The sequence below is a fragment of the Bison bison genome, unplaced genomic scaffold (assembly GCF_000754665.1).
Source record: "Bison bison bison isolate TAMUID 2011002044 unplaced genomic scaffold, Bison_UMD1.0 scf7180017864213, whole genome shotgun sequence".
Lineage (NCBI taxonomy): Eukaryota > Metazoa > Chordata > Mammalia > Artiodactyla > Bovidae > Bison > Bison bison.
Window position 1 is genome coordinate 4,598,386 of NW_011494785.1, and position 26,438 is coordinate 4,624,823.

The 26,438-nt window shown below is 40.0% G+C and overlaps 1 protein-coding gene across 7 annotated transcripts in view; it reads left to right on the plus strand.

The window, feature by feature from the left end:
* Positions 1–26,438, plus strand: part of ERC1 (ELKS/RAB6-interacting/CAST family member 1) — a 267,938-nt gene that overhangs the window by 105,639 nt on the left and 135,861 nt on the right. For all 7 annotated transcript variants that reach the window (XM_010845037.1, XM_010845040.1, XM_010845042.1 and 4 more), the window contains 2 exons: positions 1,740–1,933; positions 15,499–15,634. In XM_010845037.1, the coding sequence (XP_010843339.1) occupies positions 1,740–1,933; positions 15,499–15,634 (330 nt within the window). The remainder of the gene's footprint in view (positions 1–1,739; positions 1,934–15,498; positions 15,635–26,438) is intronic.

Genomic DNA, 26,438 nt, shown 5'->3' on the forward strand with positions numbered 1-26,438 from the left:
TATAGTATTTGGATGGAATAACTTACTAATGGACTAATAATACTATTTATACCTTGATTAATTCTTGCAGCATTAATATCTTTACTCCTTAGAGTCCTCAAACTCTTAGAAAATTAATAATTCAGAGTAAGATTCAAATATGCAGCTCCTATATAGAGAAAGAAATGTAAAAGACCACAGTGTAAAAATCTCAGTTGATATTTTTCTCCCGTTAGTTTTAGGCTTCCTGGAAAGAGATAATTTTACAGTGATAATCACCCATATGGTGAATATTAGAATATGGTAGGGATACTTACTATCCATTTCATTGACTTATTCCTCTGTAATATTTATATAGCCATTTGTAGTTTTCAAAGCACTTGCATGTTTATTATTTCTGGGTTATCAACTGTGATTAACAGAGTCCACTTCATATGATTACTGATGAAAAGGGGGTCAAGCCTGGTGTTGACACTTTGGGTGGTGTTCTTTTTCCATAATCCCCCTGCAATGTAGGAGACCTGAGTTCAGTCCCTAGGTTGGGAAGATCCCCTGGAGGAGGAAATGGCAACCACTCCAGTATTCTTGCGTGGAGAATCCCATGGACAGAGGAGCCTGTCAGGCTGCAGTCCATGGGGTCACAAAGAGTTGGACACAACTGAGCGACTTTCACTCACTCACTCTTTCCATATATTGGGTGTATTCAGCATGAAACTCATAATGAGTCATTTTTTAGGATATGCCAAAAATAAAGTCATATTTTTAAGCTAAGGAAAAGAAGAAAAGCCATTATTTTAAAGTTACTTTTGAATAAGAAGAAAAATCCTTTTTTTTTTTTTTTTTTGAGATTAACTAATTCAGACTTGATAATTGACTTCCCCCCCTCACTAAACAAGTGGAGATAATTTTCTATTTAATACCAGAATATTGACGGTAAAACTGTTAGATGTATTCAGGATTATTAAACTGAACAATAACTATCAAGAGCAGTAATTGTTGTTCACTAATAATCCAAACTCACCCGTGTATGACAATCCCACATTTTCTGTTTGTTCACTTTTAATCTGCTTGTTATCATGGTAGCTCTACAGCTGGTTATTTCTGATGATCTCTTACACTTTGTGTTTAGGTTCATAAGAAAAATTAAAGTTATCTTTGGGTAGAGGAGTTGGTGATTTCCCCTTCTTTGATTTATTAGTTGTTTTTCTACCATTGCTGCTTTTCTTTTCATGTTTTCCCTTGTTTGATTTACTTTGTAGTTAATTTGTAGGTGTACAGGAACTAGTATTGGCGTGTTTTCTTTTTGCTGAAAACCATAACTGGTGTAAGGTTGGTGTTTATATTCATTCAAAAGGCTGTGCTCATTGTTGAAATTCTTCAGCACTCAGCGTTCTTTATGGTGCAGTTCTCACCATACATCGTTCCATCCGTACATGACTACTGGGAAAACCATAGCTTTGACTGTACGGACCTTTGTCAGCAAAGCAATGTCTCTGGTTTTTAATACACTCTTTAGGTTTCAGAGGTGTACTATTTTAAATAACTAATTTGTTCAGATTCTAATATAATTATTTATCTGTGTATTATGAATGTTTTGTCTGTGTAATATTTAAGCAGAGGAAAACCTTATAAATTAATGACTAGCTATTAGGGATTTGATAATGTCCTGTTTACACTGGAGTATAGGTGGCTTCCGGGGACTTGGTTTGTCCATTGCCACTCTATGCATGTCTCATAGAATTTGGATATTTTCTTCGTAGGCACATGAGGCAACATTGGAAGCCAGAGCCAGTCCCGAGATGAGTGATCGAATACAGCAGCTGGAGAGAGAGATTGCCAGGTACAAAGATGAATCCAGCAAGGCCCAGGCGGAAGTTGACCGCCTCTTGGAAATCTTAAAGGAGGTGGAAAATGAGAAGAATGACAAAGATAAGAAGATTGCTGAGTTGGAAAGGTAAGGAGAGGGAGGCTCAACAGGGACTCACTGTGTTAGGAAGGGTGAAGGATGGTCTTAAAACTAAGTAGTTTGGGGTCATGTTTTTCCAATATATCTGCCTCTCCAAATTTACCTTCCTGAGTGCCTGGTTTCTTCATTGTTTCCATTTTATTCTAAGTCAGTGTGAGTCTCTAAAAGGCAGCACAGAGTGGGAGTAGATGGGAAAGCTGTGGACTTCCGTATCATTGATTGACAGAGAAAGTCTCCCTTTATTTTATCTATTTCAGGAGCAAGTGAGCCTCAAGTTCAAGCAGCTAGCATGTTTTAGTTCATTCAGGCCTTTTTCTTAGCCAGTGGTCTTTTAGGCCGTGAATGTTTAGACTCTGTGTTGTGGAGCAGCAAGCTGTTAAAGCAGGTCAAGCTTAGAAGGAGAGACATTTTGAGGACAGTTCGTGAGACATGGATGTGTTTGCTGAGCTCTACATTTGACTACTTGAAAGTGACCTCTGTTTGAACAGAGCCAGCCAGACCGCTCTCTGGGAGTTTTCTTTGCCTTTTTTTTTTTCTCTTGTTAGGGTATTTTGTACCAAAGATAAAGCATATGCCTCTTGGCCTCTTCCTTTACACCATGTATTTAACATAAATTCACAAGAGCATAGAAATAGTTCTTCCAATAGAGCTATGCTAATCACTGTATTCTGAAAAGAGAGACTAGCAGGACAGCATGAACTCACTAATCCTGAGGCTCCCTTGAGCCTGTTGTAATATTTTTGTGCTCTTGATGTCAAGAGGTAATAGACTACTTTCATAAGTAGTTTATTCAGTTTTAAATTTTAGGTTTATGGGTAGACTTGATATTTTCCCCTGGAAGTCGTTTTTTCCTTTTGTTCTGTACCTGTAGGATTTTGATTTTCAAGAAACTAAATTCCAACCCTCACGGTTCTTCTTCACTAAAGTTGAAAGTATGAATAACATGAGCTGATCACGTACTCATTTGTTTCTTCTTATTTTGATAGTAAGTCCGGAGAAAATGGGTGGATAACGTTCTTTAAGTCAGAATTAATAAATTATCAGAGTCTCAAGATTAGATTTTATACATTTCTGTGTGTCTTCTTCCATGTTTGCACTGCATCTTTACCCCCCAAAATGGAAACGCACGCCCCTTGCATACTTGGGCTAGTACATGCCTCTCTTTGCCGTTGTATCAGCCTGAAATCAACAGCAGTACTTCATCTTCATAGATTTTAAAATGCAGTACTTTATATGGATAATGACTTTCCACCAAATCCACTAAATGTATTTCAGTATTTCAGAAAAGAAATTTCTTGATAAACTTGCTTGATATTTTTTTGTTAGAATTATACATTGAAATTATCACTGGCTATTCAAGATAGCGTCCTTGAAAAATGTTTTAATTCATTTTTGGACCCAGTACTGATTTGGGAGAGAATGTGATTTCAGTGAGAGTGAGAAATAGGATTAAATCTTTATCTTATATGCAGAGCACACCAAATAGCTTTTATTAGTCACTGCATTTTTCACATTTTGGGAGAGAGTTGTTAATGATCTGCTCTTTCCACAGAATGTAATATACTATAGAGTTTTGTCCTCGGGTCATGCAGTGTCATAATCTTGTTTTAAGATTTGACACATAATTTTTTAGCTACCAAGAAAAGATACAGTCCTAAAAGACTCTGTTGCTCCTGGCTTTGTAATTTGTTTACTGAGCAGCACAGTTCAAGACAAGAATGAAAGACGATTGAAACTACTTTCTGCCTTTTGTTCCCAGATTTAGTGCATGTGTTCGGCTCCCGCTGTCTTACTAACAGTTTCGCTTCTCGCGTTGCCGTTTCCGCTGTGTCCTGTGGGTGTCCGTCTCCCTGTCATCTGTCATTTGAGCCTCTTCACCATTCTCTTGATCTGTCTTACCCTGGTCCCGCTGCACTGGGGATTGGGCTCTGCGTCCGCGTCCCTCAGGATGCCAGTCTCCCGCCCTTTGTGCCTTCCACGCCAGGCTTCCATCCCTGCATCATCGGGGGGCTTGGTTTGGGACTTCCTGGGAAAGTGAGTGTCGAGTAAGGTGACAGTTCTGGACTTGAGGAGTTGCTGCTGCCACTCTGCTGCCTCTGGGGGCTTGCCAGGAAATCTGCTTGATGAGAAATAAAGACCAGCCGGTTGTATGTCCAGCTGAACAGTACCTCTTAGGTCCACCACTTGTGGATTAAGTATGTGTCCTCTCTGGTAAGGTTCCGATATTGCTGGTTTTAATTGTCTCATTCTTGGTTCAAAGCCCATCGTTTGTGTGGTGGTTATTTTGCTGGAGTGCCCGTTAAGGAGTAGCCTCTTAGCTGGTGCGGCTGTGATGCCAAATGCCAATTCGTTCAGGAAGTGAACGCATTTTTACAGGGCATTCAGCAACCTGCTAAGTGCAAAAATGAACACATGCTGTTACAATCATTGGCCTAAAGAAAAATCTTATTATTCTTTTAAAATTTCCTAGTACTTATATAAGATTCTCTAACATTAAAAGGTTTAGATTAACTCATAAAGAATTCCCAGACATATTCTTTGTGGTCTTGAGGAAATAAATAGCCCCTTTCACTGCTCTTACAAAACAACAGGAGCTTCTGGCAGATGATTTAGTGTTGTACCGGTGTCTTGAGCTACTGAGGATTAAGTAAGCCTGCCCATACATCTGCAGATATAAAATATTTTTCCCAATTAAATCTAAGCAGTACTGTTTCTAAATTTATATTCTGTCCTATGCTGTGTATCGGTTGGAATTCAACCAAAGAGGCAGAACCAGTAGAAGAGATACATACATACATTTATTTATATAAGGTACATATGGGCTTCCCTGGTGGCTCAGCTGGTAAAGAATGCCCACTTTGATTATCTGGGGTAATCTCTTTTACTTAAATGGATTGTAGGCTTTAATTATATTTGTAAAATACTTTCATAGCAACATCTAGATTAGCTTTGGATTAAATTAATGGGGTGCTGTAGCCTAGCCAGGTTGACACTTCCAGAAAGTCATCACCTGGTGGTTCTGGGTAGTCTGCCTACATCAATTTAGGTAAGAAAATAATAAAAACAAACCTGGAGATTGACAGTGTTATGCAGGGTACAACATTACTATAGAAAAGGCTTCTTGTTGAACTTTGGACTCAAGTCTAGTCTTTTAATTTTTGTGGCCAATATTAAATGATAATGGCTTGAGGGGATGTTTAGATGGAAGGTTAGTAGGTTATTTTGGATCCTAGACTGCTCATTTTAGGTCCTAGAACTTTAGTGTACGTAGAGATGTACAATGGAGAGGAAAAGGCAAGATAGTGTCCTGTTGCTGTAACTGTTCTGAAAAAGACAAGAGAACCAGGGATTGGTGGTGTGTTAGTTACACACACACTCACTCCCTCACTCACTCACTCCTTTTGGGCCAGGCTTGTAAGTAGTTTAACTGTTAGGAGGAAACTTAGTTTTTCTATTTGTGATGGTTAATTTTATTTCCTTTGCTGTCTTTTCCAGACCTCATCTAGAACTATTAATTCTAGGCTTTTGCATCATGATTAAAATCAGATTTTGTGGACTAGCAAGAGTACTTGTGTTTATAACGTTTCTAAGGGAACTGTTAATACATTCTGACTTATAAACAACTGGCTTTATTAAAAAAATTGATATATGATCTGTTCATAAGATTTGGAGCTACTTGATTTTTAAAAATTTTTTATTATTGTTTTAGTCTTTATTGAATTTGTTACACTATTGCTTCTGTTTTGTTTTTTTGGCCGTGAGGCATGTGGGGTCTTAGCGCCCTGGCAGGGAGAGGGAACAACCCTGCATCCCCAGCATTGGAAGGTGAAACCTTAACCACTGGACCGCCAGAAAAGTCCCTTGACTTTTTTTTTAAAGCAAGAGTGTTTCCTGTTTGCTCAGAGTTCAGGCTCAAGGTAGCCCCTCAAATTAACAGTCTAAATGGCTGAAGCAGTAATTTTAAACCTCGTTTTGGTGAGATGAGTCTGTATTTCTGTAGATCAAGATCAACATGATGAACTGAGCTTGAACACAGAGAATGGTGTTGTTTTCCCATCATGCCACCCTTAAACCCTGTGGCTTGAGGATGTGGCCTTTTGTGGTTTTTTTATTTGCTTTTAAAACCTACTAGTATTTGAATTTCAGGTAATGAAAATGGACTAAAATTTTCTTTCCCCTTATTCTTTTGTGGGAATCTGACCCTTTGTAACTGTTATCTTTTTTTGGAGGGGAAGCTTTACTGACCTCCCTTAGGTAATAATTTCTTTCCTTCTTCTATGCTTTTCTGATAGTATCTCTCTCAATCTCTCCCAGGACTGTACATTGTTCAGGGCCCATTGAAGATGTATGTTAAAACATAGAGATGTGGCTCCTTTCTCGTTTCCCTCTCTAATCATCCCACATTTTATCTTCCCATTCTCTGCACATTCAGACCTTTCATTAAATAGATAGTAGTCTTATTCCCTGTTTGTTATATTGAAAATATTCTTATGTTCATTTCTTGTATATGTTTGTAATATGTTTACCATTGCACATACACTTTTTTTCTGTAAAAATATAAGTAAACCCATATGCATTAAATAGTCTTATTTAATATAATTCAGTAGGGTTACTTTTCTTGCTTCACGTTAAACAAACATGTAGATAAACTCTTCTGTTACAATCAAATACCAGTTCTATTTTTATATTTTAGTATCTCTGAAACTGGGATACATGTTTAATACATGTATTAAATATGTATGTACATATATGTATGTGTATTATGTACATATATGGATGTACATAATACATACATACATAATGGCATGGTTTAATTGGTATATATTTTTTATTTCTTAATCATACTGGTGCATCTTCTCTCTTTGGTGAATTCAAAATGTCTACAATGAGAGTGAATAAAATTGTTTCAGTGAGTGTGGGAATGAAAGAAAGTATTTCCAAATCAACATTATTTTCTCATGTATTCCATTTTAAATGTATGTAGCCAAAGGAATGTGTTTATTGTTAGAATTAGGTATTTGACTTTTGTAACTGCATCCTGAAAGTTTTTTTGTTTAGGCTGACCTAAAATTTTTTGACATTTTCCTTGGGAAAGTGGGTTTCATGTTTGTGATGTATTTTGGAATCACAGTGTATTCAGGCCTCTATGGCACAGTGTAATCTGGAAATATAAACCTACATCTTTAGTCTTCATATTTGTAAATATGTTTTCTGAATTTCTGAATTGATCATGCAGCTTAATGTCTTCAGAAATCTCCCATAAGGAAATTAAGCTGTATGTAGATTGGCATAAATTAGTATACAATTCATGAGGGAAAAGATTCCTGAAAGAATTTCCTTAAAGTCTGCAGTTGTGTGTCTTTGGTCCATGAAGGACAGTGTCGGGTCTTGATGTAGTTGGAAAAGAAGGAAAATGAGCATGGTGGTTGTGTGTTCTTTCTTGAGGGAGAATGGATGGTGTTTTTAAAAAATGAAAGAGGAAAAGCAAGATGCTTTGAGTGTCATAATTGGAGATGACTGTTCTTTATCTGATCCTGCTTGCTTCAGCCTGCTTTCTTCTTCCTCTCCTCGATGAATTTCACTGATTTTCATTTAAAAGAAGAATAAATTACACAGCTTAATTACATAGTCAATTCTACTACACCATCTTTCCACAGTTTCTTGTGGGCGCAGCACCTTATAATTTATTACAGTCTTGATAGAAATTTTGGTGTTACACTTTAAAATGTAAACATTAGAATTGTACATAGTTACTCTATATGCAGATTTTTTTTCCTCCTAAATTTATTTCCCAAGAGCTAAAAGTTATGCCAGCATAAACTATGACTCCTGAACTATAAAATAGGTAAAAAGATCCTTAAAGTTGCTCACTCTTGTCAAGAATAAACTTAATTTTTTTTCAGGGATTTCCCCATGTTTCATATAAAGCCTTGCATCTGTATGAGATCTCAGTGTCATTGTTGATTTAAAATTATTCCAACTTAATCTGTCATAACCAACAAAAATAAAAAAGATCGTTGGGAACAGTCATGTAGATAAATGATTGACCTCACTTTGACTTTGAACATTGTCTGCATTCTGCTAGAGATCCATGGATTTTTGTAGATTCCTTTCAAGAACCTGTAAGCATCAGAGAATAGATAAAAGTACACCCAGGAGGTGTGTCTGCAGACCTGCATTCCTCTCCGGGATCCACCGTGTACTTGCCGTGTGGTTGCAAGGAATTTTGTTTTCATTTTTTGTTTTTCTGTTTTTCTATTTTATAATGGAAATCATAAATTTTATCCTTGCCTTTCCATTATTTTAACAATGAGTTTTTAAAAAACTCATTTTAGTATTGAAATGTTAGAAAACATTAAAGCACAAGTTGAAATGGTGCTGGCACTCAAGAAATAAACCTCTCGTTTTAGATTCTTAAAGTAAAATTTCAGTCCTGATGACAAGCTGGATGGCCGTGGCTCTTAGGAGTCTTAAGTGTTTGGAAGACCACTTTCAGTGAAATTGATTAATTGTTAAAAAGGGAAAGCTGCCTGTTATTATGAATATGAAAGCAATAATGAACCTCAGGGGTTTGTGCTCTGTAAGGAATACAAAGCATGACTACTCTGCATCTCTGTCTGCTGAGCAGTATCAGAAACGAAGTGTTATTTGTAGAGCCACATCTTCTTCTTCTTTATTGCTGTTAGATTGCACCATTTGGAGACAGATTTGATAGATTTGGAGTGAGACATAATGGGTGTAATTAGCAAAACATTACTTTCACATTTGAGAAAATTATGTCAAATTTTCCAAATGAATGAGAGTTCTATATTCTACAGAATCATTTCCGTGTTTTTCTGCTTTTCTCCGTGATAAGTTGGGTCTAAGAAATGGGCCGGGGTAGGTAAAGGAGTTGTCAGTTCTAAGACGGGTGTGTATAAACCCAAGCTGACTAATGTCGTTAGGTCACAGGTGGCTATTAATACTCAAACAGGAAGGGGAACAACAGCTGGCCTTCCCTTCTTTTCCTTTGTGTTTGAGAAATTATTTTTTCTTTTTCCTGCCCCAGGAAATGGTAAATTTTAGACAAAATTCATCCCTTTAGAAACTTACGTTAAGGTACAATGGTGTAATCTAATATGAAAATATACTTGTTGAAAGTCTGAATTCACTCACTTTTGGTGTCTGTGCCAAATCTGTGTGTCTCCGTTCCTTTCTCTAATCCTGTGCTGTATGTTTCCTCTGTGTCTGTGAATTATGCGAATTCTGAATACTGCCCTCATTAACACTTTCTAACTTTTCTCTTTCACATTTCCTTCCTGGATTTGCCGTTTCCTTCAGTCTCACCTCAAGGTCAGTATGCTTGTCCTAAAACAAAGATATGTAACAAAACATTGTATATTGACGTTGTCTTGAACCCAAAAAGTTACCGCAGGAGCAAGATGTCTAGAAATTCAGGTATGAGTGTAGAAAATGTCATGAGCGTTAGATTGATTGGAAGAGTGGCATTACAGTTCTACCGTTCAAGGTCGTGAGAGTGGTCAGAGAGCAAGAATCAGACCGACCAGGTTTTGAGGGAGAGAAACGAAGGGGGAAAGTAGTCACTGGGGGAGCGAGCAGGTGAAGATACTGCTTTAACTTTGTTACAGTTTCATCAGAGACATTATGGCTCTTACACTAGCAGGTCAAGTGCAGCATGGATGCGGGAGGGAGAGGGGCCACAGTCTAGATGTGTGTAAGAGCCTTGGAGTGATTTCACTGACAGACCTACGCATACCCTTTCAGTTTGGGGGTTGTTTTGTGACTGCTGAATGCTGGCAACAGAAACAGCCACCAGTGCTGCTGTTCATGTGTCAGGGGCTTGTGGTGGAAGCTTCACAGGTTTTATTTCCGTTGATTTTCCCAGCAGTCATGTAGCAAGGTTTGCGATTTCCACTTTGCAGGTGAGTAACACAATTACAGAGCCCATTAAGTAACTCAACCGTCTTCATTACTAAGTGAATTAGTAAGAGAAGCTGGCAGAAAACAATCATAAGTCTTCGTTTTAAAAGTTGTTTATTCTGCCTGTGAGCCATGGCACTGTAAAATCATGGTATGAGAATTTCTGATCAGGTTCAGGAAATGATATTGTTAATACCACATGCATTTTACCTTGGTGTTCAGTCACTCAGTCGTGCCCAACTCCTTGCAACTCCATGGACTGCAGCACACCAGGCTTCCCTGTCCTTCACTATCTCCCAGAGTTTGCTGAAACTCATGGCCATTGAGTCGACTGTGTCATCCAACCATCTCATCCTCTGTCACCCACTTTTCCTGCCCTCAATCTTTCCCAGCATCGTGGTCTTTCCAGTGAGTCCGCTCTTCGTATCAGGTTACCAAAGTATTGGAGCTTCAACTTGAGCATCAGTCCTTCCAGTGAATATTCAGGGTTGATTTCCTTGAGGGTTGACTGGTTTGATCGCTTTGCAGTCTGGGGACTCTCAAGAGTCTTCTCCAGCACCACAGTTCAAAAGCATCAATTCCTTGGCATTCAGCCTTTTTACCTTTCTCCTAGCAGCGGTTTTCTAATATGTTTGCTGTCTATAAAAGCACTTGTCTCTGATTCTCACATATAGCATATGGATTACATAGGTCAGATCATTATTCTGATGAGGATCTGAGACTAGGCAATGTGATTTCTACATCTAGGGTCAGCTGCCTAGTTGGTAGTAGTCCTTAGATTTGAAGCCAGATATTCTCATTTCAGCCTCAGGGCTTCTCATATGATACACACTCTAGCCTAGGAATTAATCTGAGCTCTGGGGTCCCATACTGCTCAGAGGTTCTTAGGTACTTTTCTCACTGTCATTTTCCCATCTGTAAAGTTGGGGTAGTTCTCTCCGATCTGAAGGGCTGTTGTGAATGTTAAATGAGTTAATACAAATAGCCCTTGGAGCAGCATCTGGCACAGGCTGAGCAGTCAGTAAATGGAGCTGTTTTTGATCACTCTTTGTTGCTTTTTTCTCAGAGTCCTGTTTGGTCCTGGATCCCACCACATGGTGCCCTTGATTCCTGTCAGGACTGATAGCAAGTACGAAGTAGAGCCCACTGCAGAGTTGTATGTGTGCGGAAGATGAGGAAGGAAGCCTTGTTTCTTCTGCAATGATATTTTCAGACTCTATTTTTCAGGTCTGAAATTTCTGTTACAGGTAGAAAGATGAAGTTGAGGCTTTTTTTGGGAAAAAGGTTCTCTTTCCCTTTTCTGTTCCCTGATATTTATTCTCAAGACTTAACGATATTTTTGAAAAAGTCCTCTTACCTTTGACTCTTTTTTAAAAATAAACAGTTTGTTTAGGGTATGATGAGTTTGTTAATAAAATAAAATCTTTGTTTTGTAATTACTTATAGGAATCTGATTCATGCAGGGGTTCTTCGGTCAGCCTTACACCGTCCTCTACTCTCTCTCTGCACAGCAGCAGTCTCAGAAGGTCTGTCTGTGCTCGTCCTCCCTTGCTTTTGTCAGAGGTACTGACGTCCCAGCTCTGTTCTGAGGCTAAACTTCCTATTCACTCCTTCCCTCTGACCAGTTTTCAAAACCTTGTTCCATAAATTGAATCCTCCTCTTCCTCCTCCTCATTTCCTTTGTTTCTCTTCTTTCCTTCCCACAGACTCCCAAACATAAAGCATAATCTAGTCTTCCCTATCCTTCAGGAGACGTGTGAGCAAGCGTCCCATCATCTTTCCCTTGGTTTCAGTTCACCACAGTATCTTACTTGTACCTTTTACTTTTTTTTTTCCCATTTGCACAGTTTCTGAAAGAACCATTTATGCTCTATGCCTCCACAGTCACACTTCCCGTTCATTTTCCAGAGCAGTATAATTTGGGATCTTCTCTCATTGCCAGGCTGAAATTTCCTCGGTGACGTACCCTTTGCAAGATTGAGCAGCCGTGTTTGTCTTGGACCTGTCTAAAACCTGTCTGTTAGGTTAGGTTAGGTTAGTGACCATCTCCCTTCTGTTTGAAACTGTGCTTCTATAGTTTATGTGACATTATTTTCTGGAAGCTTTCTTAGCACCTCCTTGACAGTTTTTAGCCTATTTTGCTTTTTGTCTTTTACACATTTCTTGATGTTCTGTAAAAAAATTCCTTTTTTCACCTAAGTTACCTGTCACTTGACTTGTTAACCACCAAAGACTTGTTAACCACCTTTGACTCTTTTTAAAAATAAGCAGCTTTGTTAATATGATGAGTTTGTTAAAACAAAAAAGAAAAAAAACATTTTTTTGAAACATTTTTACGGAACTCTCCGTGAATAAACCGATTTCATTCCAGAAGAAATCCTAAGTGTTTGCAGTAAAAATAGCAAGCACAAATGCTGCATTTGAAAAGTGATTTTCCAATTTTCTACTTTAAACATTTTCTCCACATTGTAGTAAATCAGTTAGGGTACCACGTAAGTAATTCCAAGTCTGAACACAAGTCAGCTTTAGTAGAAAAATATCATGAAGGTTTTTGCTTTGTGTGTGAGACTTTCTAAATTAAGCTTCAAGTATGCTCATATTTTTACTGGGAAGTTTTATTGCTTTGTCCCACATTTTGTCTTTTGCATATTTTGATCTAAATGTTACTAAACAAACAGTTATGAAAGGCTCCAGAAGATTTTTTCCATGGAAGTCATTGGTGTAGACATAATTCTCTGAGTTACAAGTTATGTTAATTATAATATTGTTAGCTGTTCATTTTTATTTAGTGGTAAAAGCCATTAAACTATACTTATTCCTAAAGATGTTTTTTCCAAGTAATAAAAAATGCAACAAGCTTTGTTCTTCTAGTGGCAAGGATCGTTTTGGCTGTATAGTATATTAAAAACCCTCTTTTCACTTCAGAGTGGAATTTAATGCAGTATTTTTTTTATTCTACTTAGAGGCATTTTAATTACGGTTTTGTCAAGTCCAGTTGAATAGGTCATCAAGAGAGTCTAATTTATTGATGGACTGGATGTTTAGATAACTCTATTATATGACTTTGGGCAAGATGCTTAACCCTCCACTGTTTGCTTTAGCCTGTTTTGTGTTAATAGTGACAGTTACCTGTAGTGTTTGTATTTTTGTGTCTCCGCTAAGCTTTTCCAGTTTGAATGGGTTTGTTTGTTTCTGCTCTTCCTCTCTTGTCCTACCCTGCCCTCCTCTGTCCACCTTTCCATTCAAGTACAGAGCAGAAAGATTTTATTTAGAGTGATGACGACTGAAGGTTCACACTCGGAATCCTTAGATACACATCTGTTTAGTTCCGGTTCAGGGACGTTAACCCCAGAGAATGAATACAAAGAACAGATTCCATGTATTGACGAAAAGATAGGATTCAGTCCACAGTTCATCTTTACTTTTTATTGTATAACAGCAGCTTCAGCTAAAGGCGAGACATCAAGAAACTGAAGCCTGTAAATGTCATCTCTCTCACTCTTAGATCTAAACAGATTGGGCTCAATATTATTATTACTCACGCTTTATTTAGCCGTGACCTCTGCAGACCTCTCTTCAAATGTTTGCAATCTAGGGGATGCTTCCTACTGTGTTAAGCCCAGAGTCCCTATTTTATTATGTAATAAAAGTTAAATAACATAGTTTTACTGTTTTGAATGATTCATTGGTGGAAATAAGTGTGTGAACACAGACCTGTGCTGATCCACCAAAGTCTTCCACTGAAAAGAGTTGAGTTTCACGCCATCACACATTGAGACATGGTAAACGTTGTTTTTCTAGATCGCAGTTGTAGATACCTACCTGGTGTTCTGTGGGTGAGATAAAGCTGGTGAATCCAGTAGAGAAGGGAGGAAAGACTAATTTTCATTTAGTCACGATATGAGTTCCTATAGGGGTGCCGGATTTAGCAAATAAAAATTTGAGATGTCCAGTTAAAATTGAATTTCAGAGATAGAATGAATAAATTTTTTGTATTAATACATCCTATGAATATTGAGATATTCTTAACTAGAATATTATTTGCTGTTTATCTGGAATATGACTTTGAACATCTTTATCTAACAAACCGCAGTGATCTAGTTTGGAGATTAAGCAACGAGTGTGAGAGAACGTGCCACAGGCTGTCATTACCTGATTTCAAAGGATGTTAATTAGATATAAACCACGGTGGCTTCTCATTGTTAGTTCAGTTTATTGATGCAACTTTTGGGCGCAGTTGAGTGGATTTTTCTAATTGTCGCATCCTCCCTACTATCATCATCCTGCTTCGATTTGTTTCCAGAAGTTTGGAAATCTGATTGTATCATTTCCCTTCCTTAAGTCTTTCACACTTAGGATGAACTGCAGCTTCCTTGCTCAGCAGGCAACAGGCCTTTGTTTACTTTCGGCTTCCTTTTTCTTTGTTCTGCTGGTCCGACTTTATGCTGCAGTCAAACTGAGTGTGGCTTCCCCAAAAGGGACACACTCTTCTTTTTTCAGGGCTTTATCCCCGCTCTTCTCTCTGCCTAGTAACCTGGACCAGTCCCTCAGGAAGTTCAGAGGCAGGTCATCTTCCAGGAAGCTTTTCCTGATCACCACTGCCACCCCTGCCCCCTTCCCGGGGCCCTTTCCTAGCACTTAGCATATCCTGTATTTGCTCAGATGCCTGGGAGATATTTGAGAGCAGAAACTGTTTTTATTCATGGATTGATATTCCTAGTGTTTTATACGTGAGAGTGGAGTTCAGCCAAATACTCATCTCCTTAATGAGTAAGGAAAATGTGATGGGCTTAGCAGAGTGTCAGAGCTCAGGTGGATGTAGGTTCTCTCGCATTGCAGAGCCCAGGTTCTCTTGGGCTGCACCTTACACACATTTCTTGATCATTAGTCATGATTCCACTCTTCAATGAGATTAATCTTCTCTACCTGTGACCTGGAGTTTGGCGTGGTCTTCTTATCTCGTATGGAGGCCGTGGAGTCCAATAGGGGGCTTCAGAAGTAGATGGAATGACCTGTTGCTTAAGCTGTGGCCTTAGATCTTTATGCCGTAATTTTATGTACATATATGTTACATAAGATGGTTGCATGGCATCTCCGACTCAATGAACATGAGTTTGAGCAAACTCCAGGAGACAGCAAAGGACAGGGAAGACGGCGTGCTGCAGTCCATGGGGTCACAAAGAGTCGGACACAACTGAGCGACTAAACGAGGTTACATATAGCTTTTGAAAGTTGAAAATATTTAATAAGAGTAAAATTAGAGTTGTGTTACAGACCTTTCTTCATCAGCCGTTCTCCAGTTTCATAGCGTTGATGTCAAGAGCCTGTTTTCATATGCCAACAAAAATCTCTGAATTGGTTTCCTCCTTCTGCCATCTCACTCTGTCCCAGGCCTCTTTCTGTTTTATGTTTCTTCATGCTCCACAAAGTACTCACTCACACATGTGCTCCCAGAATACCATGGTTAACAGCTAGCTGCTCTTGGAATGGAGCACTCGGCCAGGTTGGGAGGATTTCACAGCAGGAACTCTTGCGGCTTCTGAGCTGTTCCTTGCATCGTGGTGTCAGTGAATAAACACCTTCTTTCCTGTGCATGTATATGAAGAGCTTGAGTTTTCTCCCCTTTTCCACAGGCAGGTGAAAGACCAGAATAAGAAAGTGGCCAGCCTGAAGCACAAGGAGCAGGTGGAGAAGAAGAAGAGCGCCCAGATGCTGGAGGAGGCCCGGCGGCGGGAGGACACCCTCAGCGACAGCTCCCAGCAGCTGCAGGTGGGCGAGGGGCTGGGTGGGGGGACCAGGCCCGGCAGGGCCCTCCCCACGGGCACGTGGCTCTTTGCATCCTCACCCTCCGCTCTTTTTCCTTCTAACCCTGCCTGCTACCTTCCTCTCAGTGCAGCTGTTTAGCAGTAAAGGAGTGGCTTTCAATAGAAAAGGCCAGTTTTATTCCACAGCTTTGTTGAGGAAACCTGAGCAAGGGAGAAAATCCATCTCCTGGAGGGAATCTGCCTGCTTGGTGAGTTCAGTGTCCACGGGCTAAGCGAGGTCTTCAGGTGGTCAGCATCGAATGGCCTTTTCCTTCAGTAAAGCACATCATTCATCTGGTGTGTGTCAGGTTGCCTTCTTTTTTTCATCTTCCTTTCCTTCCCCCACCTTCCCTTTTTCCCCTTACTTTAAAAAATTCAGTTCAGAGACTGTGTTTCACAGTCATGAGAATGTATTGACACATACTCTTCTATTTCACTGATGTTTAGACCTAATTACTCAAAAGATACTTAAACCAGCCTCAGTACCGAGAGTAGCAGTGACCATACCAGTGCCAGCTGGGTGCCCAGGGCTGGGCACCAGGGCAGTGTCCAGGAACCACAGGGACTGGTAAGTCCCTGTTTCTAACCTTCACTGATCCGAGGGGCAGATGGGTTTTACATATTTTATAGATGAGGAAACTGTCTCAGAGAAATCGAATTACTTACCCACATGCACACAGCCACTTCCGGCTCAGCTAGCATTTGAACTGAGACTTCCGGGATCACTGGCCTGTCTGAATGAAGGTTTAAGTTTTAGACCATGCCGTGGACAGTGGAGATCTCTAAAGCTCCTGCCAAGACCACTAGCTGCTGTCAGCTTGTGTTTCTCTAACTGGTATGATAGAATGTTCATGCCACACTACATAGTCACAAAATCTGGAGGATTTGGAGGAGTTGTCTGTTATATAGAAGCCATCTTTAGGCTTAATAACAAATTCACTTCTGACACGAAAATCTGACTTTTTAATTCCTTTTTTCATTCTTCTTTTATATAGCTTTTACTTTTAACATACTCCTTATAGAAACAGTATGAATTTCCTCAGATGTGCCAACTTTTGAAAAAAGCCACCACCAGCTTTCCCTCACTCTTGCCAATAACGGTTGATACTATAAATTTTTTCCTCTTTTTTTATTTTTTAGTGCCAATCTGATGGGTGGAAAATATTTAATTTTTGTTTTAATTTATACTTATCTGATTTACCAGTGAGGGCTGAGTATTTTTTCATGTCTTACATTTTCATTTGTTTAACTAATATAGTTAAAATCTATCTCTCTCATGATGGCTTTTTCCCTGTGGGTTTTTTAGTTAGTTTATCCCTGTTTTAAGAACAGATAAATATTTACCTATGAATATTTTTAAGTTGTTTCGGTCTTTCATTTATAACCTTTTAATTTAAATAATTTTATGTTATTTTGTGTGGTGAGGGTCTTATGTTTTTCTTCATTGCTAACAATTTCACTAGAGTATAGAAAGTTATTTCACTGCTCTGCTGCTTGTTTCTTTTTTTTTTTTTTAAGGTGCTTCATTTTTTTTTTAATTTTATTTTATTTTTAAACTTTACATAATTGTATTAGTTTTGCCAAATATCAAAATGAATCTGCCACAGGTATACATGTGTTCCCCATCCTGAACCCTCCTCCCTCCTCCCTCCCCATACCATCCCTCTGGGTCGTCCCAGTGCACTAGCCCCAAGCATCCAGTATCGTGCATCGAACCTGGACTGGCATCTCGTTTCATACATGATATTTTACATGTTTCAATGCCATTCTCCCAAAGCTTCCCACCCTCTCCCTCTCCCACAGAGTCCATAAGACTGTTCTGTACATCAGTGTCTCTTTTGCTGTCTCGTACACAGGGTTATTGTTACCATCTTTCTAAATTCCATATATATGTGTTAGTATACTGTATTGGTGTTTTTCTTTCTGGCTTACTTCACTCTGTATAATAGGCTCCAGTTTCATCCACCTCATTAGAACTGATTCAAATGTATTCTTTTTAATGGCTGAGTAATACTCCACTGTGTATATGTACCACAGCTTTCTTATCCATTCAGACACCCCAGTGGTGGTGAGTATCACTTGCACCCTAAGGTCACCTCTAAATAGAAGTCCCTGCTGAGGGACCCTGGGGATTCTTGGGTAGAACCCTTGTGGTGGACAGGGGTAGGAAAACAGTTGATGGAAGGTTTGTGTTGTACGAAGTTCTCGTTACCTGAATTTGTTTTTAAGTTTCTGAATATACAGACAGGTCCATCTACTGATATTTTCACGAAATAGGTGAGGTGAAGGGAAAGAATTACTTTAGTGTTTCCAGTGTAGATATCATAATAATTCTAGTATTACAAAATATTCTTCATCATGTTAAAAAGACATCCTTTATACTAATGACTAATATTTTCAACTTTGATGATTAATGATTAATTTTTATCAGATGCCACCTTGGGTTCTAGAGATTCAGTTCAGTTCAGTCGCTCAGTCGTGTCGGACTCTTTGCGACCCCATGAATCACAGCACGCCAGGCCTCCCTGTCCATCACCAACTCCCGGAGTTCACTCAGACTCACATCTGTTGAGTCAGTGATGCCATCCAGCCATCTCATCCTCTGTCGTCCCCTTCTCCTCCTGCCCCCAATCCCTCCCAGCATCAGAGTCTTTTCCAGTGAGTCAACTTTTTGCATGAGGTGGCCAAAGTACTGGAGTTTCAGCTTTAGTATCATTCCTTCCAAAGAAATTCCAGGGCTGATCTCCTTCAGAGTGGACTGGTTGGATCTCCTTGCAGTCCAAGGGACTTTCAAGAGTCTTCTCCAACACCACAGTTCAAAAGCATCAATTCTTCAGTGCTCAGCCTTCTTCACAGTCCAACTCTCAGATCCATACATGACCACAGGAAAAACCATAGCCTTGACTAGACGGACCTTTGTTGGCAAAGTAGTGTCTCTGCTTTTGATACTGGCCAGGGAACTAGATAACCCAGGCTGCAACTAAGATGTGGTGCAGTCAAGTAAAATATTTTTTAAAAAGAAAGTATATGTGAATAAATATGTGTTGCACATGTGCTTTGTGTAAATAGTGATGATGTAAGATGACCAAGGTCTCGCCTCTGAAGGAGCTCAGATAACAGTAGGAGGCCCCATAGTAAGATGAAGGTGGAAGTTGAGAGAGCTTTCTGGTAGTGAAGAGAAGAAAGAAGAGAGAGTGAATTTGAGATGAGTTACCTTTAAGTCAAAAGGCAAGACGCTCTTACAGATGGGCACGTGGGCACTAAGGGAGAGGCAGGAATGGGAATGGCTCGTAGGCTCCTGGCATGGGCAACTGTGTGTGTGCCAGCACTCAGTGATTGATGGGTTAACCCCAAGCCTGAGATCACCAGGTTCTCCAGGGAAAGAGAACATGTCCATTTCCAACAAGTGAAGCTGTCTGAGAGCCTTCCTAATGGAGGTTTGAGCCAGCAGTGGGGTGTGCAGATTTGAAGTTTAGAGAAGCCTGGTGGTGTTAATTTTGGAGACTTGAGCTCAGAAATCGTGTTTTGATTCGTAAGAATCTGACACCATCTAGAGATAAAATACTGACAGAAGAATATGGAGTTAGAGCTGAACCCTTGGCATCCTCCCTCTTTAGAGCCAGAGTAATTAGGAGAGGCGCTCGAAGCGAACGAAAATGAGGAGGCTGGACGAGGCAGGAGAGGAAAAGGAGGTACAGCATCCCTGAGGTTAGGGGAAGACTGGGGATGCTTCCAGGAGGCTGAGAAGGAGGTCAGCATCCATGCACGCTCTGGTCCACCATATCCAGGATGGTCAAGATAGGGTACTCAGTAATCCCTCTGGGCTCATTAAGGGGGTGCCTTCCATTCTGACCTCTTGACCTTGAGTGCCATAGATGGTCCCGCATCCATCCAGACACTTCCCTTGACTAGTTTTTCTGTCAGACGCTCACTTAGATTCACTGCACCTGCCAAGATCTTCGGAGTATCTGCTTAATGAAGTGAAGTCGCTCAGTTGTGTCCGACTCTTTGCGACCCCATGGACTGTAGCCTATCAGGCTCCTCTGTTCATGGGATTTTCCAGGCAAGAGTGCTTGAGTGGATTGCCATTTCCTTCTCCAGGGGATCTTCCTGACCCAGGAATCGAACCCAGGTCTCCCACATTGCAGGCAGACGCTTTACCATCTGAGCCACCAGGGAAGCCCGGAGTATCTGCTTAGATGTATTGAATATATGTGACTGTTCTAAGACATGGTTACACAGAGGGTCTTTAAAGGATCTCTGCCACAACCCACGCATACTAACATTTAAACCATTTTAAGCTTCCAGCCAATACTCACAAATGCCAGGCATGGAGGATAAAACAGTGAGCACAGACTGGAGATGAGCCTTTCCCACAGTCGTGTTTTTCAGTCATTGTTCCTCTTCTGTTGACATTCTGCAATGAGTTTTGCCATACTTTCCACTACTGCCTCTACATTCCCATTCCTGCCTCTCCCTTACTGCCCACATTCCATGTGACATAGTGCAATTCATGAGCAATTGCCATGTGAAGAGCTGGAATTACATAAACCCCAGCAACGGAAGCCTCCCAGATAAACAGTATATGGAAGCAGGTCTTAGCTGATTTGACCGATAGTCATTTTGGGATTAGAAAAGCTTTGTATTGAAAGCCTACCCATCTTTTAAGGTTCAGATCAAATGTCCCCTGCCTGGTAAAGCCTGCCTAACTCCTCGTAGTGGGAATTAATCACACTCTGTATTGCAGTTCCATTACAGTTTTTCTGCTTTAATTTCAGAGCTCATTTTCTTACCTTGTATTTATTACATGCTGTTAGTGTGTGTGCTGTCTCTTTTGCATATTTGAGTTTGGGAAACCTGTCTTGGTACTTTGCACATTGTTCTCTATAGAAAACTGTTCACTGATTTCAGTTGCATCAATAGATGTCAGAAACTGTTCATTCACAAGCATCTTAGCCTGACCTTGAGAGCTTCAGTCTTTTAAGTATTTTCTAGCTCATTTTTAGGTGAGATACTCACTAGCATAGCCACCCTATTCTATACAACCTGGTGGTGTTGGTCTTCCTTAAATATAGTTTATTGGCTTTCTGATGTGCACTCTTTTACTTAGGCAGTCTTTCTGTGAATTTCTAGTTTTACCACCTAAAGGTTCCGGCTTAAAATGAACTTTTGTTGGTGAGCTCTACCCTGTTCTGGTTACTGTCTTCCCTCTTGTTCCACAGCCTGTGTGTTTAATTGTATTTTACTGCTTTATATTTTTCAGTACCCTGTTTCAGAAATCTTCCTTTGTGATTTTTTTTTCTTTTTATTTCAATTGGAGGGTAATTACTTTACAATATTGTGGTGGTTTTTGCCATACAGTCACATGAATCAGCCATGGGTGTACATGTGTTCCCCATCCTGACCCTCCCTCCCACCTCCCTCGTTTGTGATTTAATCCTCCCTTCCTTCCCCCTTTTTGTCTAGTTTGTATCTGCCTTAGGTTCAGGGCTAGTTTTTAAAATTTCTTTTTGGCCTTTCTTAATGTTTTGCATACGTTAAAAAAGTGAAAATGTTAGTGGCTCAGTCGTGTCCGACTCTTAGCAACCATAGGATTTCCCAGGCAAGAATACTAGAGCGGGTTTCTATTTCCTTCTGCAAGGCATCTTCTCAACCCAAGGATTGAACCCAGGTTTCCTGTATTGCAGGCAGATGCTTTACCATCTGAGCCCCCAAGCTGTTCATTAATTACAGCTATAATTATTATAAATATTAAATTAAAAATTTAGTTACAGATTTTAAAAATCATGTATAATGATCTTATATTTAGCATCCTAATATTCTTGAAAATTTTCACAGGTTACCATTACAAGCCTCTCACATTTTAATGAAGGAAACACCATCCTCCCTTGGTTCAGAATGGTTGGTCACCTTATGTATTTTTCTTGTTTCAGCAGTGACACTTACTTTGTCTTTTGACGGAACTACAGGTTTTAGCCACATTCTAATACGGCAGGGCAGACTGAACTGGGAGCAGGGGGCTCACATCAGTAGTGTTTAGTGCTCTGTTTTTATTTATAACAAAGGTAGGTATCTGGATTTAACCTTGAGAGAGGGCACTGTCAGGGAGACTGATGGGCCTGCTGAAAAGACACGGCGGCTTCCACAAACCAGCTCTCCTGAGACCAGTGAATATTGAGGACAGACTTCAGAGAAAGTAGAGAGAGAGATAGGAAAAAGCAGTTTTCCATGTATTTAGGCATATTCTCCTCTTAAGTGCAGAATCAGTGAAACATTTGTGTTTTCTTCAAAATTACATTTTATTTGCTGTACCTACAAAAATTTTTTTTCCTCCATTTTGGTAAGAGACTTTTTTTTTGTTAAATAAAGACTACTTATCCTTGGTTTTTACATTGGCCATGGGGATAATTATTTAAGAAAACCATTTAAAAAATTAAGATTGACACCTTTCTAGAAAGACTACGTGATGTGTCACATGCCACATGTTACTGTCCTTCTTTTTGTAAAAATAAATTTTGACTTTCTTCTTAACAGATCTTCTCAACCTATTTAAAGATTTAATTCTGCATCATTTCTTCCATTTTGGTTAATTTTTTTCTTAGGGCTTCTTCTGTCTAGAATGTGAGCATAGGTGGGTTGTTATGGAGTTCTTAATACATTTAAATGGAATTAGAGATTACACAGGAAAAGTGTACATACAAATCAGCATCTGTTTTTACACGTGTGTGGATAGTTGCTGAAATTAATCCGAAAATTATGTTTTCCTGCAGGGAAAGCACCTACTCATACTGCTGGCACGTGTGTAACTTTTTAAAGCTTTTCGCTCAAACGGTGCCCCTTCTTACCATTTAAGAAAAAAGCAAAACAAGTCTTAAAATTATTTAAAGAAATTCTGCCATGTCTGAAATGTCCTCAATAGATACGTTTCCCCCTGGGCAGAATTCAGTTCCATTTGATAGCCAGTGGAAAGAGTGTTTACTGATAGTACAACTGTGTGGCCTGATAAGCTGTTTCCTTTACTTAAGTTTAGCCCTATTCTATGGGAACTTTTAGTCACTTCATTTGAGCTTGTTTCAGGAATGAGCCCCATAAAACGATGAGTGGTTAATGTTACATTTGGCAGGAAAATTCTTAAAAGTACTGGGGTCTCCTTCAGTGAAACAAATGGTTTAATCCTTTCCTTTGTGTTATCATGGAAGCTCCTCCTCTGAATTTGGAAGGTGAAGAGCCCTTAACAGAGAGCAGAAGCAGGTGTCTATGCAGCCCCTTTGCCAAGACCTCAGAGACAAGAGACACCCTGTTACGGATGACATCAGTTGTTTTATTACATTAAGTAAAAGGTTATCTTTGGGGTTTTTGGTGAAGACTTGGAAAAGGTGTGCTTGTTCTTTTTATAAGCATTATTGATCAGAGGAGATGTCCTATGATTAAGTAAACCACACATCCTTGCCCAAGCTTACGATAATCAGCTACCAGAATTTTCAAGATGAGAACCTGGCCATCCATGTGGGCTGTTTGTCCTAGATGTTCTATGCACATTATATATATATATATATATATAGCATTGCTTTTTGTGTATTTGTTTCCATTTCTTTAATGAAATGCACCTGCTTTTGTTTTGACTTTGATTTTTAACAAATTGAACTGTGGGAGATATTTGAGTGACTTTAAAGAGAGTGGAGAAGAACATATCTTTCGTTTTAACCCAAGGCATTTCCTTAAAAAAAAAAGTGGTGTGAAACCAAATTCTGACCCTGTGTTAGGCTAGCGTTCCTTTCTTAAAATTGACTTCATCAGTGCATCTGGCTTCAATTTTTTACCACCCCACCCCCCGCCTCACTAAACATCTGAGAAGTTGGCTATTGAATTCTGACATGTTGAATGATTTTAATGAAATCTTCCTCATGTGTATTTGTGCTTGGGGGTTGAGAAGGAGGAAGGAAAGGTAAGCAGTGGGGTAGAGGATGATAAAGAATTGCCGTCTCTTCACATTAAGGATGATGGATAACATTAGTATCTCTCAACGCAAGTTAAACTCTCCGGTGAGTGCCGTTTACCCCAGAGGAAGCGGCTCTCAACGTTTGCCCGAGTGAGTGACCTCCACTGGCAGGACCAGGGACAGGGCGATGAGTGCGTGGTGCTGTTACCTCCAGAGTCCTTCATGAAGTCTGCACTGCCCTTCCTTCTCCTGCTGAGAAAAGTTTAATGAGATCCGTCCGTATCAAGTGATCTCTTTTTATGTTACTGTATTACTGAGTCTTTTCTTTTAATTTTGAGGAAGATGTTTGAAGGGAACAAAAAATTAATTTTTAATTGCCACTGTTCCTTTTTTTTTCTTTTTCCTTTGCTTTTCTTTCTGAACGTTTGATCTGAAGGCCAGGCAGTGGGGAGTAGTCTCACAGCTGGCACAAAGCTGATGTTGACAGAGCTGATGTCAAGAAGCAAAGTTCAGAGGAGGGAATCGGGGGTGGGATTATGGGATTTGCCAGCAGGTCCGCCCTGTCTTCTTGTGGAATTGCCTGAGCAGAGTTACAGCTGTCGCAGCTTGTGCCTAATCTTGTGTGAGTGTAGGAGGCTTGCTGTTTAAGAGTCGGAGGAATTCTTGGGTAGCGTCTCTTCTCCTTTCTCCCTCTCCCATCTCCCACCACCGCCCCCCACCCCACTCAACTAGTCATAGAAACCCCTCCTCCAACCCTTTCCTCTATGAATGAAGGGATCGCACCGGACCCCCGCTAGTAAGTAGAGCTGGCATAACAACAGGCTGCAGTGCCTAATCCAGAGCCAGAGAACTGGCCTGTGTTAGTATTGAGGAGCATACACGTAACCTATGGCAGCTGACATAAAATTCTACAGGTATTTTATGTAGAAGTGAATTCTACATAAAATTCACTTCTTGCATTTGAAGTGAAAGCAGCTCCTTAAAATGGTGAGGCGTGTTCCTGTACTGTCTCCACCTGGCTCTTTCCTGAGTTGTCTGTAGCGCACAGGACACGTCTTAAGTTCAGGGTTGCGCGAATCAGTTCAACCGTGTGAAAAGTCAGTTTGAGAGCCAGTGAATGAAAGTCTCTTTCTCTGCTTAAGCTTCCCTGACCCCAGGCTGGCAGTTTCATATTTTTCTTCCAGATAGTGAATGCTAAAAAGTGGGTTAACTCCAAACAGGACAAATCAGTCTTCTTTTTGTAGTTTCAAATTAGATTTGTTTTGGCTGAATTTTGTGACTTTTCCTCCTGTCTGCCTAAAGAGTAGATAGACTTTATGCTGAAAATTCATGAGGGATCAGGAGATTACAGAGGGCAGTACCTAGGGGGAGTCAACAAGACTCTGAATATTTCATTCTCGTATTTTCTTTAAAAAAAAAAATGGGTCCATTCCTCAAAGAAAGGAACTTCACTGAAATGTGGAGGAAAGAGGAGCCCAGCATGCTGCAGTCCATAGGGTGGCAAAGGGTCGGACACGACTTAGTGACTGAGCAGTAACAACTTATTAATAAACCTCTATTGTGGCTATCTAGACATTGACCCAGTAGTTTTTTTCAGTTGAACTTTGATTGGCATATTGTTGTGTATTCCTAGGACTGAATTGTCATTGACTTAAGTTGGATTACTCTTATTTTTCACCATAACCTCAACACCTCTCATTAGAACTCAAGCCAATTGCAGGTTTTCTTCTAAATCTTGACAGAATGCATACTTTGCTAATCTCATATCCAGTAGATACGCTGGTATATAACTCAGTTTTGTGAAGTCTTCTGAATATCAGCCGTATGTTTGGATTTCATTTTAATTTAGTGTTGTTTGGTTTCCACGCTGAAATAATCTCCTAACCAAAGCTATCCTTTCAGTAAGGGCTCTGTTGTCCAAACTGTTAGGTTTCTCTCAGAAGCACTCTGGATAATCTCCGTCTTCATTCTTCATTAGTAATCCACTTTTCTTATACTGGAGCCGTACCCTTGGGAACTGTGAACACTGTCTTCCAAGACGGCCCCAGAGCATCCTCACCTTTTGGTTCTCAGGCCCTTGTGTGTGTAGCCTTGTGTCAGGGGCAGCCCTCGTGCATAGTAGAAAGTGTCAGAAATGACAACATGTGCCTTCTGAAGCTGGGACAAGAGACATGGACGCCCTGCCCTCCTGGGTCACCGGCACCGAGGAATGCCAGGTGCCGTGGGGAGAGGAGCCTCGAAGGCCCTTTGCCAGTGGTCATCACCAACTTGCCCCCATGTATGGGAAGCAGAGGGCTGAACCCTGGCTGACATCTCAGCTGTCCCCCATCAGAGAACCTGGAGCCAGAGCTGTTAGGTTAAACTACCCCTGACCCACAGAAACTGTGTAGACAATTTGTTCTCCATTACTATAAGTTACCAAGTGTGTGGTAACTTGTTACAGAACAATAAATAAAAAAATAAGCACTTTATATCCTAGGTATTAAAGTGATCCACCACAAGCCTGAATTCTTTTTCCTTGCAATTTGCAGTTTGGTCTTCTCTATTGGTAGAAGAGTAAGTGCTATTTGAATTTGTTAATGTTATCATTGCAGTAGTTTTCAGTGACTCATTAGAGCTTTGGGCAGTGTTTGCCATAAGAATTCTCAGCTAGTAATTCATATTTGTGTGTAATAGGCCATGTTTGCCTTTCTGATAGAAGTCCATATTTACCTCCCCAGAACTTCCTTCTTAGTTTGTATAGATTATCAGGGCTAGTGGTTTTGGTTGTCTAACCAAATTACTCGTCCTTAGGCAGACCAGTTTCCTACATCCAGTTATCATGTGTAGT